At 35.8% G+C, this 20,301-nt stretch overlaps 1 protein-coding gene across 2 annotated transcripts in view; it reads right to left on the reverse strand.

The window, feature by feature from the left end:
- Positions 1 to 20,301, reverse strand: part of DRC8 (dynein regulatory complex subunit 8) — a 114,926-nt gene that overhangs the window by 27,992 nt on the left and 66,633 nt on the right. For both annotated transcript variants that reach the window (XM_074222852.1, XM_074222851.1), the window contains exon 3: positions 15,566 to 15,638. In XM_074222852.1, coding sequence (XP_074078953.1) covers positions 15,566 to 15,638 — 73 coding nt within the window. The remainder of the gene's footprint in view (positions 1 to 15,565; positions 15,639 to 20,301) is intronic.

A 20,301-nucleotide genomic window follows, 5' to 3' on the forward strand; every position in this document is an offset into this window, starting at 1 on the left:
CTACACCTGAAATCAAGAAGGTCTGAGTTCAAATACAGACTGAGATACTAGCTGTGTGATCCTGAACCAGTCACTTAACCTTGATTGCCCTCCCCACTACCAAAAGTTCTTTCAGGATGCCACCCAGCTGCCTCTGCCTTACATTCTCTCTGAGGTAGTCACCACCAGCTCATAAAGGAAATAAGTATTTATAAATAGGATTTCAAAGTAATCATTCTACAAAAGGTGATGATAAGTGATAACAAAATCACAGATTGAATCTCAGAATTGGAAGGGACTTCAGAAGAAGAACATCTAGTTCAAACCATGCCAAAAACAATAATGATGATGATGAAAATGACTAACATTTACATATAAGCTAATATATATTTATAAATTGGAGTACCCTGACTCCAACATTATGATGTCATTGTTGTTCTTCAAAAACAAAGGATGAACAACAATTATGTGTCCCAGGCAAAATGCTAAATACTTTATAATAGTATCTCATTTGGAGGTACTATTATTATTATTCTCATTTTACATATAAGGAAATTGAAGCAAACAGGGATTATGTCCATGGTCATATAGCCTAGTGGGTCTGAATAAGAGTAATCAACCAACCAATCAATAAGTATTTATTAACCTATTACTAGCACCATTCCACATGACAGCCTAACAATTCTGGAGACAAGTGCCATGTGTTCAATAAGATAACAAATATTTAGTATAATCATAATTAAGTTTATATAGAACTTTATAGCTACCAAAATATTTTTACATGAATTATATTATTTGGTCTTCAGAGCAATCCTGCAAGGTAAGCTCCCATTTTATAGACAGAAAATCGAGCAAACAAGTCAAGTACTTAACCAGGGTCACACAGCTAGTAAAAGGAAGCATCTGAACTTGAACCAGAAGAGTGTCAGTTATTGTTTAGCAATCAGCTTGGGGGTGGGAAGAGGTAATCTATTCTCTTTATTTATTTATTTATTTATTTTTTTGGCAGGCAATGGGATTTAAGCAAGTTACCCAAGATCCCCCAGCTAGTAAGAGGCAGAATCTGAACTTGAACCAGAAAAGTGCTGGTTAATGTTTAACAATCAACTTGGGGTGAGGGCAGCTAGGTGGTACAGTGGATTGATCACTGGTCCTTGAATCTGGAGGACCTGAGTCCAAATCCTGTTTCAGACACTTAATAATTACTTAACTGTATGACCTTGGGCAAGTCACTTAACCTCACTGCCTTGCCAAAAAAAATCACCTAGGGGATGGGAGGAGGTAATGTACTCTCAATATATTGTCAAGTTTAATCTGCATTAACAACATTTTTTTCCATCACTTTCTTAAATCTAGACAATTAGCTACGCAAGCCTTGATTTGTAGCATTAAATGATTTTCAGTGGCTCATACTGAATATTTAACTATCAGCTCTCCAAGTTCAAACTAGTTCCAGCTGGAACCATCACATTTCTGGCTTGAATCTAATAATTTTTGTCTCCAAGTCCCATGCTCTTCTGCCTATATAATGCTACTATTGAGAAAGGTACTACGTAGACCATGCCTGCCTGAATTTCTTACCTCTTTGTTACCTTCTTTTCTCTCTTTTATATACATATATTTAAATTTTTATTTTTAAAAATTTGCTTTTAGAAAATATTATCATTACTTATAGTAAAATTAAATGTGTCAAGAAAGCAAAGGATAAAAGAAATTAAAATGGTTTTTTCTTAAAGTAGATCAAAACATAATCTGAGTGTTTAAAGGACCAGTGCAGCCTCAGTTTGACTTTCAAACCTTTGTTATCCAAGAATGGCAAAAATTAGTATTAGCTATAAGGCAGTCAGATGGATCAGTGGATAGAAATCTGGACCTGGAATCAGGAAGACCCAAGTTCAAATTAAGCCTCTGACTATACTAGCTGTGTGATCCTGGGCAAGTCACTTATCCTCTCCTTAAACTATTGGAGAAGGAAATAAATGGCAAAATGCAGTATTGGAGCTAAGGTCACAGTTTCATGAAGAATCAGAGGCAACTAAATAACAACAAAACTATAACTATGTAGTAGTAAGTAACCCACTTCCTGCCTCCACTCTGAGACATCCTATGGCAGGCAACATGAGTCAGAATAATTTTATTAAAGAATTTATTTTCCCTCAGAACCCCTATAATGTAATGATTCCCTATTGATCAAATCTAAACTCACCCCCTTCCACCAACTTGGTATCTATTGCTAATCTTATCTCAAATTAATTTCTCATGGGACCCTCCGTTTTAATCTGCTTGCTATAACCTAGACAAAGCTTATTACCTCTTTTCTTATCTGTATACTCCTCACTTCTCACTGAAAGTTCAGGTCCTTTACTTGCTATTAAATATATATATATGTATATATATATATATATATATATATATATATATATATATATATATTCTTTATTTTTTCTTTTTATGTTTCATCCCTCTTTAAACATAGTCCTTCCTCCCCATCCAGTGAGACTTCTCTAGTTAGAAGAAAGAAGAAAAGGGTGGCTAGGTGGTGCAGTGGATAAGAGCACCAGCCCTGTAGTCAGGAGTACCTGAGTTCAAATCTGGACTCAGAAACTTAATAATTACCTAGCTGTGTGGCCTTGGGCAAGCCACTTAACCCCATTGCCTTGCAAAAAAAAAAAAAAAAAAAGCCATGAAGACTAATTAACACTGCATCCTGAAAGCATACACATCATAATACACACATAGCCCTCTATTCCTTGAAAGAAAGGAAAAATACTTCATTTCTTCTCTAGGCCAAGGTTCAATATTATAATTACACTGCAAGAATTTTCACTTTATTATTCCTTTCATTTAAAAATTGTTTTCAGGGATGGAGCCAAGATGGCAGAGTGGAGGCAGAAATTCCCACAAGCACTCCCCCAGACCACTCCAAATGCTGTATTATGATTCTAATAAAATTCTAGAGTGGCAATACCACAGAAGGACTGAATGAGACAATTTTCTGGCCCAAAACAACTTGGAAGATCCATGGGAAAGGTCTGTTCCACCAGGGTTAGAAAGAGTAACACTGCCTGCAAACAAACCAGTTCTAGCCATCCAGGAATAGCCCTGGGGTGCCTGGGTCTCTGAGGGTACCTGGGCCTTTGGGAGCTCCTGGGTCCCTGGGGGCACCTGGGTCCCTGGGGGCTCCTGGGTCCACATCAAAGGGAAGGAAGCAGTTCTAGACCTCTCAGTCTGATGGAGACAGGGCACCCTCACCCTGGAAGGAGAGCCCCCCCCTTAACAAATAGCTAAACTCAGGTTATAAGCTGGAGAAATGAGAAAATAGAAGAAAAAGAATCTGACCACAGAAAATTACTTTGGTCCCATGGAGGATCAAAATACACACTCAGAAGATGACAAAGTCAAAGTTTCTGTATCCAAAGGCTCCAAGAAGAATAGCAATTTGTCTCATGCTATGGAAGAGTTCAAATAAATTTTTGAAAGTCAAGTAAGGGAGGTAGAGGAAACACAGGGAAGAAAAATGACCAACCTTTCTGGAGAGCAGTTTGAAATTATGCCCAAAAGGCAACAAAAATGTACATACCCTTTGATCCAGCAATACCACTACTTGGACTATACCCTGAAGAGGTTATGGAAAAAGAGTAAAAACATCACCTGTACAAAAATATTCATAGAAGCTCTGTTTGTGATGGCAAAGAATTGGAAATTGAGGGAATGTCTATCAATTGGGGAATGGCTTAGCAAACTATGGTATATGTATGTGATAGAATACTATTGTTCCATTAGAAATCAGGAGGGATGGGAATTCAGGGAAGCCTGGAAGGATTTGCACAAACTGATGCTGAGTGAGATGAGCAGAACCAGAAGACTGTATACCCTAACAGCAACATGGGAATGATGATCAACATTAATGGACTTGCTCATACCAACAAGGCAACAATCAGGCACAATTTGGGGGCATCTGCAACAGAGAATGCTATCTGTATCCTGAGAAAGAATCATGGAATTTGAACAAAGACTAAAGAGTATTACTTTTAATTTAAAAAAAGGTTATCTTATTATGTAATTCTGCTATGTCTCATACTTTATGTTTCTTCCTTAAGGATATGATTTCTCTCTCATCACATTCAACTTAGATAAATGTAAAGACTAACACTACCTTCTGTGGGGGGTGGGGGGAGGGAAGCAAGATTAGGGGAAAAATTGTAAAATTCAAAATAAATAAAATCTTTCAGAAAGAAAAAAAAGAAAAATGAGAGCAATGCAGGTAAATCATGAAAACCAAGTCAGCAGCTTAGTGAAGGAGACAGGAAAAAATACAAAAGAAAATAATATCTTAATAACCAGTTTAGGTCAAATGGAAAAAAACAGTCCAAAAGGTCAATGAGGAATAGAAAGCCTTAAAAAGCAAAATTGACTAGAGGGAAAAGGAGATAAGAAAGTTCTCTTTGGAAAATAATTCCTTCAAATGTAGAATGGAATTAAAGGAAGTTGATGATTTTGTGAGAAATCAAAAAAACAATAAAACAAGACCAAAACAAAAAACAAAAATCTAGAAGAAAATGTGAAATGTGAAATATCTCATTGGAAAAAAAAAAACTGACCTGGAAACAGATCCCGAAGAGATAATTTAAAAATTATCAGGCTACCTGGAAGTCATGACCAGGAAAAGAGCCTAGACTTCATTTTAAAAGAAATTCTCTGCTGGGTCTATAGTCAGAGAAACTCATCTTGAGTTCACATCCAGTTTTAGACATTTACATATTTACTAGTTGTATGACCCTGGGCAAGTCACTTTAACTCTGTTTGCCTCAAGTCACCTTAACTCTATCAAATGAGCTAGAAAAGAAAATGGCAAATCATTCCAGTATCTTTTCCAAAAAAAAAAAAGCCAAATATGACTAAAAAATAATTTAAAATGCACCAGGCCCAATGATAGGAGCTAATACTACAGGAGCAGCTAGGTGGCGCAATAGATAAAGCACCGGCCCTGGAGTCAGGAGGACCTGAATTCAAATTTGGCTTCAGACACTTAATAGTTATCTAGCTATGTGACCTTGGGCAAGCCACTTAACCCAATGTGTCTTGCAAAAAAAAATAATACTACAAAGAGAGGTTTAAAAAAATGCCTTCAATGTCTACCAATGTCTACCAAGGACAAACAGACCATAAAGAAGATAGATGGGGAATGGATGAGCAGAGGAAAGTTACTAGAAACAAGGATTGAGAAAGGACTTATAGAAGGCAGGATTTTAGCTAGGTCTTAAAGAAAGCCACTAGGCAAGGACAACAGGGAATTGAGAATATGGATCTTCAAAGTCAGCAAATGAGACTTGGTGTGAGATCTCACCAGAAGACTGAATGGGGGAGTAGAAGATTAGGTCATTGAAGTCCAAGGACATGGTCTCAGAATTTCACCTGATACATGGGACCTTTGAGCCCCATCCTTCCTCTGAAGCCTCAGTTTACCTTTGTACAGAATGGATTGTAGCAGAGGTCACTTCCAGTTGGTAACCCAGGAGTATAAATGGCTCTCCTGGAGCTATCTTTATGTTTGGGGTAGTGGCATATTTCCAATTACTTGTGAAAGTCAACAGGGTCCCCCTCTTTCCAAGTTAACCCTATTCATGAATCCTTTCTTATGGACAAAATAGAAAGATTTGCTATCATAGCTAAGGTGGATTCAGGGATGAATGATGACTAAAGGCACAGTCATGACTGGGTTGATGTTTAACTTTGAGAAAATTTCTTATGAGAAGCCCAGGGATTGATCTATCCTTGGTTCTGGGTCTATTTAATATTATCCCTTTTCAATAAAAACAGGCTAATATCTACCTTTAAAATTGCTAAGATTAAAGTATTCTTTCCTCTTTTTGTTTTTTCATTCTTTTTATGTTTCTGGGGTCAGAGTGGTTTTATTATATCCCCAAGTTAGGCTCTGGTTGTCATAATTTTTAAACTCTCCTTTCTGACTCACATACCCCCCATATATATCAACTTTTATCAAGGATGGTAAATGAGAAAGTCACATTCATGTTTTGTGTTAGGTGTTGATATTAAATATCCTTGTCTTTCTATTTTGGAAGATTCTGGGGAAATAGAGCTATATGATAAAAGTTGGTAAAGTCAAATCCTAAGAGAACAATTCAGAACAAGAATACACCTCTCTTTATAAAAAAAAAATTATTTTTCCCCTTCCCAAGGATGTGGATTTCATATTTCATTTAATAGATTAAAACGTTTTTTTTTAGTTAAGAGAAAATCGGACTATTTAAACAATGAAAAAAGATATTCTTGTTCTTTGGTGTTTTATTACATAAGGAAACTTGTGATAACATTTATGATTTTTAAAAGGTTTGACATGATTCATAAGGACCAAGGAACAACTCTAAGAGGTTTCTGTTCTATGACTATTATACTTGATAATCATGATGTTTTCTTGACACCATTAATTAATAACAAAGCCCATGAAGTACAGAGAACTTGAGGAGGTACTTCATGTGGATGGAAAATATGGTTCCTTTGCTTACTTGAAGGGTTAGGGCTGACTTCAGTCCCAAGATTTAAGATAACATAGATATTTCAAATTTCTAGGTTCATTAAATGTTAAAACATTTCATACCTAGATTTTCTTAGAAATGTTGTACTCCAAAGGCTGGGTATTTAATAATGGAGAAGTCTCAATTTCAGAGTTTATAAAGGTTAAAAACTGATAATATTCGGAGTCAGACATATTTCAAGCACCATGCTCAAAGCACTTAAAATGTTTCTCAGTTCCAACCTTCAGCACTTGCTGCTATTCTGGTACTAGTTCTCTTAAAAAGGAGGAGTTGGTCATCATGCCAAATGATGTAGGGGTATGTGAGTCAGAAAGGAGAGTGTAAAAATTATGACAACCAGAGCTTAACTTGGGGATATAATAAAACCACTCTGACCTCAGAAACATAAAAAAGAATGAAAAAACAAAAGGAGGAAAGAATACTTTAATCTTAACAATTTTAAAGAGAGATATTAGCCAGCATGCTTTTTTAATTGAAAAAGGAAAATATTAAATAGACCCAAGGCCAAAGATAAATCAATCCCTGGGCTTCCCATAAGAAATCTTCTCAAAGTTGGACATCAACCCAGTCATGGCTATGCCTTTCTGTAGTAATCACTCATCCCTGAATCCACCTTAGCTATGCTAACAAATCTTTCCCTTTTGTCCACAAGAAAGGATTTAATTTGACAAACATGCATTAAGTTACTGTGTTAAATACATAAAAAAGACAAATACAAAACTGTCCCAGCCCTCAATGATCTCATCTTCAAATGAGGAGATAGAATAGATACACAGACAAGTAAATACAAAATAATTTCAGAAAGAAGAGCATTAACAACTAGGATATCAATCAATAAACATTTATTAGGCATCTATTATTTACCAGATTGTTCCTGCTCTGCCAAGGAAATAGTCTTGTGTAGATAGGAATTCTAAAATATGGAGATGAGGAAGGAATGCAAACCCAGCCTGAAGGATGGAGACTGGAAAGGAAATGCTGAGTTTGGGGAATAGCAAAAAGACCAGTTTGGCTGAAATACAAAGTGTGTGAAGGGAGTAACTGAGAATAACTCCAAAAAGGTGAGTGAGAAGCAGTTGGGGAATTTTTTTTTTATTAAGAGGAATAATTAAGGGGCAGGTGGGTGGTGCTCCTCAAAAAGCTGACATGCTAATTCGACTCGGAAGGAAAATGGGGCAATGTTACTGGTGAGAAGATTAAAAAAAAAAAAAACAAAGTGGGGAGTGACTCTGGGAGTTAAGGGAGCATCACCTGGCCAAGTGGGAATGAAATGATAGACCGAGGACTCACTGATCAGAAGAGATGACCACAGGGCAGAGACATCTCCAAGGTAAGAGCAAGAGTGAAGAAACTGGAAGGAGGGACAACTAGAGTACCAGGTCTGGAGTCAGGAAGACCTGAATTCAAATTTTGCCTCAAACACTTAACAGCCATGTATCCTAGACAAGTCACTTAACTACTGTTTGTCTCAGTTTTCCCTTTTGTAAAAGGGGAATAATAATAGCAACTACCTCTCAGGGTCATTGTGAGAGTAAAATTAGATAACTGTAAAGTGTTTAATACAATGCCTAACACTCAGTAATCACTATATAAATGTTAGCTATTATTAGATTATAAATAGTACAGTTAAGAAGTGATAGGGGAAAGATATCAAAAATTTATTTTTAAGGAAGGAGGAGGGTCAGAATGAGGGCAATGGCTATTTGTGGAGAGAAGGGGATGGACATGGAAGATGTTGTAGCAACAGAACTGATGTTTTGGCAATTGAATGAAGATGGAAGGGAATAAGCAGTAGGGAAAGGGGTAAGCATCAGGGAACAGACATAGAATCTCCAAGGTTATAAACCTGAGTGACCAGAAGGATGGCAGTGCCTTCAATAGAAAAATTGGGAAATTTTGGAAGAGGGATTTGATGGACAAAATATAATGAGTTCTATTTTAGATATTCTGAGTTAAAGATACCTTTGAAATATCCAACAGGTAGATAAAATTTAGGGTTGGAGTACAAGAGGAAAATTAAAACTAAATGTGATATATCTATTTCAGGAATCACATACATGAATATAATACCATATGAAAGCTGATGGTATTATGGAGAGAGTGTAGAGAGGAAAAAGGAAGGAATTCATAACAGAACAGAGAAGAATCTCCATGCTTAGTGGGAAGGGAAAAAAAAAATAATGATCCATCAAGGATACTATGATAGAGTGGTCAGACAAATAGGAGGAAACCCAAAGGAAAGTGAATCATGTTACTGATGTCATGGAGGAGGATGGTCAATGATCTTAAAAAAGTTGGAGAAGTCAAGTAGAATGAAGATTGAAAATTGGTCATTGTTTTGCCTAACACATAGGAAATGTTGGTTGACTGACTGACTGATGGTACACTTGGAAAATCTCAAAATTGAGGCTACAAAATAGATCCTCAAAAGTTAACTGTATTTTATATAATAATAACAGAATCCAAGGAGCAGTTGTAGAAAAGGAAACCTAATTGTAGATAACCACAAGATGTATAAAATATCTCAGAATCAACCTCTAAAAGCAGATAAAAGTATAGATTCAATTACAAAGTGCTCCTTAGAAAAATAAAGAGGAGGCCCTGGAATCAGGAGGACCTGAGTTCATATCTGATCTCAGACACTTAATAATCCCCTAGCTGTGTAATCTTGGGCAAGTCACTTAACCCCATTGCCATAAATAAACCAAAAAAAAAAAATGAAAAAGAAATAAAGAGGGGGCAGCTAGGCAGCACAGTAGATAGGGCACCAGCCCTGGAGTCAGGAGTCCCTAAATTCAAATCTGGCCTCAGACACTTAAAAAAAAATTACCTAGCCATGTGACTTAGGACAGATCATATAATCCCGCTGCCTTGCAAACAAAAAAAAAAGGAAAGAAGAAATAACACCTAAATAGCTGGAGGAATATTCAGTGCTCATGGTTAGATCACACCAATATAATCAAAATTACAATACCATACAAAGCTAATTTATACTATTAATTCCAATCAAATTACAGAAACAAAAAAGTATAGAAGACTCTTTTATACGAGTTAATCTGTGAAAGGAAAAAAGAAATAAAGGAAGTTATCTTGAAGATTTGACAAGATCAAGTTAAGGATTTCTTTATTTTTTTTAAAGGATGGAAGAGACCTGGGGAAATTTGTACAAGACATCCATCCTTCGTAATCAAAGAGGACCATGACAACATGACTTGCACATTTTGTTTATTATAATGAGAAGAGTTGTGTAAAGATCCTTCTCACTTGCCTTTTCCAGAACCGTTTCACCTCTTAGCCTGAATGAAAGGAAGAGAATTTTTAGTGATGTCTGGATCCTGGGGAACTCCTTGGCCTTGTGGACATCACAGTGAGGCTCCAAAGAACTTCAGTAAAGGAGGGCAAAGGGCCAGTGTATGATATTCTGGTGATAAATTAGCAACAACATAGTACATCCAAGTTTGTTTCTCAAGGGACTAATGGTCAGTCTATGGTTTCATGGAAACTCAACTTGGGATATGATTGGCAATGGGTTTTCAACAGTTAGACAAATCCCCTTGCTATTTAGAGGTTTACGTCACTTCACTCTGTTTGTACACTCCCCAGGGTTTGAGGTCATTGGATGCCAATGGAACCTCAATGGTTTCCAAGGCATGCTCTCTGAGCAAACTCATTCCAGAGTGACTCTGCCTTTTACAAAGAAAAGAGAACTCTTCCCAGGCTCCTGTTGGCTTCTCTGGCATTGGTTATTACCACACCAGTTGTTTCTCCAACTGTCAATACCCCTTGGGATTGAGGAAATGAGAAAAGATAATGAAGAAACTCAAGGAATAATGAATGAAAGAGGAAATGATCAAAGAGACTGTTTAGGGAAGAGACAGGAGAGAACAGGATTTAAAAAAAAGTAGGGAAGTTGGACTTGTCTAGAAGATGCATCTCCTCCTCAAAGACAGGAAAAAAATGGAGAGAATGATGGATTATGGAGATTAGCTCTGAGGAGTGAGGAGTGGGAAAAGGAATTTATAATGGAGAGCCTCTATTTAATTATTTAAGTACTCTGTTGAAAGCACAACAGAATGATTTAAGATCAGAAGAGAAAGTTTGGAATAGCTGCCAATTGAGAATTTGGCAGTCATTCAGTAAATAATTTTTAAAAATGGGAGGGGGGGCAGCTAGGTGGCACAGTGGATAGAGCACTGGCCCTGGAGTCAGGAGTACCTGAGTTCAATGTCTGACCTCAGACATTTAATAATTATCTAGCTGTGTGGCCTTGGGCAAGCCACTTAATCCTATTGCCTTGCAAAAAAAAAAAAAAAAAAAAGGCTGCCCACAACTGTGAGGACACGTGATAATAGTATAAATTTTAGTGGACTCAAAAGGCAAGGCTTACTTTTTTCAAGAGTGCTTAGCTCTGTGTGTGTGTGTGTGTGTGTGTGTGTGTGTGTGTGTATGAATAGGAGAAAAGAAGAAGATAAAGGGTAGACAGTAGATTGTTTAGGGCTTTATGAATGGAGCCATAGTTCTTTGTAACACAATTTAATGTTGTCGTCAAGGGTAGAGTAGAAACAATGCCTCAAGTTCCTCCCTCATGTAGGTTAGGCTAGTTTTTCCTTACACAATATTAAAACCATCCTTAAGATTTATTTAGCTCAGGGAACTAAGGTTCAGACCATTCAGATATCTTTCTGCTCACCTGAGTACAACATAGGTGAGGGAGGAAGAACATCAGACCAGCAACGGGAACCGTACTAGCTTAGGAAAGCTAAGTTTACCTAAGCAGAATCCACACTGGAACCTCAACAAATTTCCCTTCTCCTCTCCAGACATCCACCTTCTTTTATTATCTGATGGACCACAAGTAATTCATATCATTTTAATGCTGAACCTGAGATACCAGAGCAACCTGAACCCAGCCAGACCCACTAACAAGGATATAATCATCCATATGGGAGGCTGAGGCATAACAAAGATTTAGGTCATCAAAGTTCAGAGGGTTGATGAACTGGAAGGCCAGGTTGTGCAAGGGAACATCAATATGTATTCTGAAGTCCTTCAAAAGAAGAGATTCGATTGGGATGGAGAGGAAGATTGTGATGCAGAAATAAATCCCTTGGAAAAATCTTTTTCCTGGGTTAAAAAAAATTTAATTATAAATCAATTTAAAGGAAATAATTAAAACTTGGTGAGATTTTTCTTTATGAATACAGATCTGTTTTCATTGATGTGGGGAATTCCCAGAATAGAAATTTCCACTGGATAACATCATTAACAGATCTCTAACCTATAGTTTCTTAGAGAGTTATCTAGGGCACTGGGAAATTAAATGACATTTCTCTGATCACACAGCTGGTTGTTGCAAAATATAATAACTTCAGCTAGGTGGAAAAATGGCACCAGCCCTGGAGTCAGGAGTACCTGGGTTCAAATCCGGTCTCAGACACTTAATTACCTAGCTGTGTGGCCTTGGGCAAGCCACTTAACCCCGTTTGCCTTGGAAAAAAACTAAAAAAAAAGAGAAGAAAAAAAAATTAAAGCAGACCGAAGTAAAAGCAATAACTCCTTGAGACAGCAAAAAAAATTTAAAAAAAAGAAAAAAGAAAACTGAAAGACTGAAAAAAAAAGTAACCTTCAATCTGTATTTAGACACCACCAGTTATTTCTCTGGTAATGGATAGCATTTTTCATTGTAAATCCTTCAGAGTTGTCTTGGATCATTGTACTGCTGAGAATAGCTAAATCATTCACAGCTGATTATCTTACAATATTGCTGCTACCTTGTACACAGTACATTTCACTTTGTATCAGCTCATTTAAGTCTTTCCAGGTTTTTCTCAGAGCATCCTGCTCATCATTTCTTATAGAACAATAAGAATTCCATCTCAATCACATACCACAATTTGTTCAGCTATTCCCCAAATGATGGACATCCTCTCAATTTCCAATTGTCACCAGAAAAAAGCTGCTATTAAATATAGGTCCTTTTCCTTTTTTTTTTTAATCTCTTTGGGGATACAGATCTAGTGGCGGTATTGCTAGATCAAAGGATGGGCATAATTCCAAATTGCTCTACAGAATTATTGAATTAGTTCACATCTCCAACAATGCATTAACATCTCATTTTCCCCACATCACCACCAACATTTATCATTTTCATTTTCTGTCCTATTAGTAAATTTAATAGCAATCTAGTACTACTTCAGTATTGTTTTAATTTGTATTTCTCCAATCAATAGTGAATTAAGAGCATCTTTTTCATATAGCTATGGATAGTTTTGATTTACTTCATGTGAAAACTGTAGATATCTTTTGATCATTTATCAACTGGAGAATGGCAGTATTTAATATTGAGGTAAGGTATCCATTTTGAATTATTATGATATATAGTGTAACATGTTGGTCTAAACCTGATTTCTGCCAAACAGCTTTCCAGTTTCCCCAGCAACCCTTGTCAAACAAGGAATCCCTGCACCATGAGGCACCCCCACATTAATTTGCATTTTTAAATATGTTGAATATTGGATTGTTTGGTGATTTCTGATTCTTATTTATCAAGTTATTTTCCCAGTGATCTACTTTCTATTTTTTAACCAAAAGATCCAATAGTTTTAGTGAATAGTGTTAACTGTGTATAAAAATTATGTTGATTTTTTGTATATTTAGTATTCACTTTTGTTAACTTCTACAGAAATCAGTCTAAAACACATAATTTAGTTCTTGAATATATACTACTATATTATTTGCTTGCTATTTTGCCCCAAATATAATCTCTTTCAAGACAAGAAGTGTCACAACAATTAAATAGCACTTAGCATGGTATTCAGTACATGGGAAATGTTTAATATAGATTTGCTGAGTGGAATGGATTAGGTATACAAGTCACAATAGTAAATAACTTTAGCAATCTACTGTTCGATAAACCCAGACTCCAGCTTCTAGGCTAAGAACTCACTATTTGACAAAAATCTGCTAGGGAAACTTTGAAAATAGCATGGCAGAAACTAGGCATAGACCAACATCTCATACCCTTATCAAGATAAGGTTAAAATGGGTACATGATTTATATTCAAAGGGTGATACTAAAAAATTAAGATAACAAGAAATAATTTATCAGATTTATGGAGAAGGGAAGAACTTTTATGAAATAAGAGAGAACATTATGAAATGCAAAGTGTATAATTTTGATTTCCTTTTACTAAAAATATTATATTATAAAAAAATTCTATTAAAGACAAAACTGGTGCAACCAAGATTAGAAGGAAAGCAGAAAACTGGGAAACAATTTTTACAGATAACATTTCTGATAAAGGCTCGTTTCTAAAATAGAGAGTTGAATTAAATTTATAAGAATACAAATCATTGGGGCCGCTAGGTGGTGTAGTGGATAAAGCAGTGGCCTTGGAATCAGGAGTACCTGGGTTCAAATCCAGTCTCAGACACTTAATAATGACCTAGCTGTGTGGCCTTGAGCAAGCCACTTAACCCCATTTGCCTTGCAAAAAAAAAAAAAAGAATATAAATCATTTCCCAATTAACAAATGGTCAAAGAAGGAACAGGCAGTTTTCAAATGAAGAAATGAAGGCTATCTATAGTTATATAAAAATGTTCTTTTTCACTATTGATCAGAGAAATACAAATTAAAACAACTCTGAGGTGCTACCTCACAGATTGGCTGATATGACAGAAAAGTAAAATGATAAATGTTGGAGAACAAGTGGGAAAACTGGGACACTAATGCATTGTTGGTGGAGGTATGAACTGATCCAACCATTCTGGATCTATGCCTAAAGAGTTATAAAACTGCATAATCCTTTGATCCAGCAATATCACTATTAGGTCTGTATCCCAAAGAGATCATTAAAAAGGGGGAAGAATTCACATGTACAAAATCATTTATAGTAGCTCTTTTTGTGGTAGCAAAAAATTGGAAATTGATGGGATGACCATCAATTGGGGAAAGGCTGAATGAACTGTGGTATATGAATGTAATGGAATGCTATTGTGCTTTAAGAAATATTTTGGGGGGGTTTTTTGCAAGGCAATATGGTTAAGTGACTTGTCCAAGGTCATACAGCTAGGTAATTATTAAGTGTCTGAGGTCAAATTTGAACTCAGGTCCTCCTGATTCCAATGCTAATGCTCTATCCACAATGCCACCTAGTTGCCTCTATAGGAAATGATAAGCAGGCACACTTCAGAAATATGAACCGCTATTGAATAAAGTGAGCAGAACCAGGAGAACATTGTATACAGTGACATTATGTGATGATCAGCTATGAATGATTTAACTCTTCTTAGCAGGACAATGATCCAAGATAATTCTAAAAGACTCATGTGAAAAATGCTGCTCACATCCAGATAAAGAACTATGGATTCTGTTGCAGATTGAAGCATATACTGTATTTTACTTTTGTGTTAGGTTTTTTTCCCTTTTGTACTGATTCTCCTTTCACAACATGTCTAATGTGGAAATATGTTTAACATGACTATATATGTATAACCTATATCAGATTGCAGAGAGGGGGTGAAGAATGGGAGGGACAGAGAAAAATTTAGAACTCATAATCTTACCAAAATGAATGTTAAAAACTATCTTTACATCTAGTTGGAAAAAAATAAAATATTATCAAGTAAAAAAAAGAATACTAATTTGCTGACTTTACAATTTTATGCTTATATCTCTAAATTTGGTTTCCCCTTACTAAGAAGAAGTGTGCTATTAAAAAATATTTATTTTACAAGACAACAATAGCTTACATATGTATAATGTTTTATAGCTTACAAAGTTTTTTGTTACCTCAGTTGTTCATTACAGCAGTACTTTAAGGGAGAAAAATAAACTGAAAGCCAAATAGACAAAGTCACTTACACAAGGTCATATAGCTTAGAACTGGCTGAGCTGGACCTTGAATCAGTCTTCTGATTCCAAGTCCAGGATTTTCCCCTGCCTCTTACACATTTTTCAAAAATATGGCAAGTATTTTCAAGGACTCAAAAAAAAAATCTGAGGCAAAAATCTTTTAATCCTACTTACCTCTGCAATCAAATCATGTAGTTCTCCTTCACTTGGGCAACAGCCAAGTGATCTTATAATTGTACCAATTTCTCTGAAAAATAAAATGAAATAAGTTTGTCATTACAAAAAAAAGAGAAAGAGGAGCAGCTAGGTGGCACAGTGGATAGAGCACTGGTCCTGGAGTCAGGAGGACCTAAGTTCAAATTCTACCCCAGACACTTAATAATTCCCTAGCTTTGTGACCTTGGGCAAGTCACTTAACCCCATTGCCTTGCAAAAAGCAAAAATAAAGAGAGAGGGAGAGAGAGAGAGAGACAGACAGACAGACAGACAGACAGAGACAGAGAGAAAGAGCAAGCTGTCTGCCTTTCCAAATAAACATCTTAATTAGACTTACTAAGTTATAGACAAACTGAAATTTGCATTGGTGGAAAAAGTATCTATATTGATTTATGGATCCTTAAAGTTATAAAGCTAATATGATTATTTATGTAATTATATATATATTTCTATATACATAAACATGTATATATACTATATATACAACTGTACTGTGTATCTACATATATATCTACATATATCAGTGAATGTGCATATAGAATAAATTTTATATAATATATAAATTAGTTAAATGAAATTACTTAAAATATCATCTGTATTGATTACATATAAATATTATGTAAATTAAATATTAATATGTTTATTATAAATTATATGCATGCATATGTTGGTCAGATATCTGGGAGCTGTTAAATGAAAACTCTATGAGCAACTATATAATGAAGTAAAGGAAAACAACTCTGACTTAAGAACTCTGAACAATGCAAGAACCAAACATAACTTCGGATGAACAATAATGAAATATATTTCCTATCTCCTTTCAAAAAGGTGATGGAGTTGAAGAACAGAATGACCCATGCATTTTCATATATGATCAATATGAGAATTTGCTTTGCTTCATTATACTTATTAGTTACAAGGGAGAGCTTGTTGGGGGGGACTGAGAGACAGGGAGGGGTAGGTAGTGGATAGTGATATTCTAGCAAAAAAAAAGGAAAAAAGAAAAAGCGTCACTAAAACTTTTTTAAAAATACATAGAAGGGGTGGCTAGGTGGTGCAGTGAATAGAGCACTGGCCCTGGAGTCAGGAGGACCTGAGTTCAAATCCAACCTCAGGCACTTAATAATTACCCAGCTGTGTGACCTTGAGCAAGTCACTTAACACCACTGCTTTGCAAAAAAAAAATTATATATATATATATATACACACACACATATATACATATATATATGAAAGCAGAAGGAAGTTCAGAAGGAAGTTCTGAAAGAAGCACAGACCAGTAAAGCAATTCTATTATTATTGTGTATGTGTATATTCACAAAATATATACACATACAAAAATGTGTATCTAAAATAAACCACAAAATAGAAGTTTGCCATTTCATATACAATCCTTTTTGCTCTTTGTATTTTGATATATTCCTATTTATCATGTGATATAGAGGCAGCTAGGTGGTACAGAAGATCAATTGCAGATTCTGGATTCAGGAAGAACTGAGTTCAAATCCATTCTCAGACACATTAATGAGTGACCCTGAGCAAGTCACTAAATCTCTGACTCAAATTCCTCAACTGTAAAATAGGTACAACAGAAACAACTACCTTGTTGTAAGGATCAAATAAGATATTTGTAAAATGCTGGGCTCTTGGTTTAAGCCCTATATAAATGATTATTCTTTTCTCTTATCAAGTTTACAATAAAAAATAATTTTAAAAACATTCTATGAGTAGGTCAACCAATATGAAATGCCCTGCACTTCTCCATCCCTGTGCTCTGTTCATACTGCTCCCTAGACCTGTAACATCCAACCTCTCTTCACCAGCTCAGGGCTCAGCCTTTGTGTAAATTTCAATTCAAATACCACCAAAAAATTTTTCTGAACTACCCTCTCCCTAGATAGGAAGGACATTCCCTGAAAGAACTTATATAGCCAAGTTATGGGTCAGACTGCCCACTGACACATTCCTTATTTATCTCCTAAGAAAAGAATATCCCTGGGGTGGCTAGATGGCACAATGGATAGAGCACCAGCCCTGGAGTCAGGAGTACCTGAGTTCAAAACCAGTCTCAGACACATAATAATTACCTAGCTGTGTGGCCTTGGGCAAGCCACTTAACCCCATTGGCCTTGCAAAAAAAAAAACCCTAAAAAAAAATATAAAAAGAGTATCCCATTGCCATTATGGCAAAAATAACAATACTGCCCAAATTATTCTAAAGATATAGTGCTAATCTACCAGTCAAATACCAAGCAGATACTTTGTAAACTTAAAGAGTGACAAAATATTTTGGATAAAAAAATAAAATACATAGGATTGAAGTGCTGAGTTCAGACCAGTGTAGTTAAAACAAAAAGTATATGCATAAAAGAAAGTAATATGTAATAAACCTGATACCAAATTCTATTTATTTGAATATTTTATTTTTTCCAATACATGTAAAGACAATTTTTAACATTCCTTTTCTTTAAGCTGAGTTCCAAACTTCTCCCTCCTTCCCTTTCCCTCCCCCCAGGATGGTATATTTGATATAGGTTTTGCATATGTATATATATTATATATATGATATAACATTTTTAAGGGCTGTAAATACTCAGTTAAGGATTATGCATTTTATTTTAATGGTAAGTAGTGTAAATAGGGTAGAAATAGGTAAAAACAAAAGAATGCTTAATAGTGGCATAGCACATTTATGTTTTAGAAAGACTATTTTGAGGGGCGGCTAGGTGGCATAGTGGATAAAGCACTGGCCCTGGAGTCAGGAGTACCTGGGTTCAAATCTGGTCTCAGACACTTAATAATTACCTAGTTGTGTGGCCTTGGGCAAGCCACTTAACCCCATTTGCCTTACAAAAACCTAAAAAAAAAAAGACTATTTTGGCAGATGGTGGAAGATGCACTGGAAAAGGAAGAAATGGAAACAAGGAAGTCATTCAGGAGGCAAATGTAAATGTCAAGGTAAGAGGCAAGCAAAATCTGAACTTAGGTGATATCTGTGTGTGCAGAGATGTAGATGAATGAAAAAAAAATTGTGCTGGTAGAATTATCAAGGCTATAAAGCCAATGCTAGTTAACCAATGTTAACTGGATATGAGAGAAGAGAGAAGAGCCAGTGACTCAAGGCAAGCCTTGGTGACTAAAAGGAAAATGGTACCATTAACAGAAATAAGAACAGATAGGGGAGGCAGTGGGAGAGTGGGAGGAGGAAGGAAAGATAATGAATTCTGCTTTGATCATTTAAGTACCCAGTTTGAAATGACCACTTAGGCAGCTTGTGGCTGGTGTCCAGGAGAGAGAGAGAGAGAGAGAGAGAGAGAGAGAGAGAGAGAGAGAGAGAGAGACTATGGTTGGATGGATATGGGACCCATCTGCATAGGTATAACAAAACTGGGAGTTGAATATAGAGCACTATTGAATATAGAGCATAGGAAATGAAATTAAGATATAACAAAACTGGGAGTTGATTATATCACCATTAAATATAGAGCATAGGAAACGAACAGAGCCCTAGGGACAGTCATATTGATAGACCAAGTCACGGTGGCAAAAGAGAGTTAAGACGAAGAACTCCATAAGTAGGAGAACCAAGAGAAATATAACAAAGACACTTTTCTGAGTATCCTAAAGGAAGGTGAATAGGGTAAAATTTTACAGAGACATTAAGTATGACTCTGTATACATATACCTTATTCCCAAAACATCATTTCCAAGATTAAAAAATGGTAGTATGGAGAAAGAAGGATACCTTTGTATATTGAGAAGGTAAGAAAATCCAGGAACCAGAGCAGAGTGAACATGAAGAACATCTGGGAAGAGATCAAGAAAAACAAAAAACAAAAATAATATTGTTATCCTAAATTACTACAGGACACTTGGAAAAGAGGAAATAGATGAAAAGTTTGGGAAATATATCATAAGCCTGGGGCAGAGATGGGAGATTCTGATTATCCAGACATCTGCTTCTGATTCCTTTCTCTACTGAAAGCAGTGTGACTAATAACTTCAAAAAGTAGATAATCCAACAAGGGGAAGATTCTAATCTGCATCATAATCTCTCCACTAAGAAGAAATTGGCTGCTAGGATGGAAATTAAAGGACTTGGGGGGGGGGGGCAGGGTGTGAAGGTAGAGCATGTGTGTGATCTGACATGCACCCTAGATTTAATGAAAGCAGAAATCAAATGAAAGATAATTCAGATCCTATGAACTAAAATTCTCCAGAAGGGTCAGGAAACTCTCAAAACTGAAGTTTTGAAGACAAAAGAGAAAAATATCTATGAGAAAAATAACAAGAGTTATCTCAAAAGAGATGGCTGTGGATTCACAGTTTTACAGGACTTAGACTTTAAAAAAAATAAGAAAAGGTCAGATAAAAGATGATGATAAAAGCTTAGCATGATCCAGTAAAGAATATCAACAGTAGATCTAAATTTTAGAATATGCTGAAGAAGTGAACTAAAGGACAACAAAGAAAGATTTGAGTTTGGATTTTTTAAAAAGCTGTTTTAAAGGGAAGAGGAGGATCAAAAAATGGCCAGAACCCCTGCTAAAGGTGGATGACATGTTTATAAATGACATCAGAGAGAAGGCAGAACTACTCAATTCTTAATTTTACTCTGGTCATTTAACCAAGAATAACCTTTAGAATAAGAAAAGACATAATAACAAAGGTTCCAAGGGAATTGGTATCCTACA

This window comes from Macrotis lagotis, chromosome 2 (genome assembly GCF_037893015.1).
Source record: "Macrotis lagotis isolate mMagLag1 chromosome 2, bilby.v1.9.chrom.fasta, whole genome shotgun sequence".
NCBI lineage: Eukaryota > Metazoa > Chordata > Mammalia > Peramelemorphia > Peramelidae > Macrotis > Macrotis lagotis.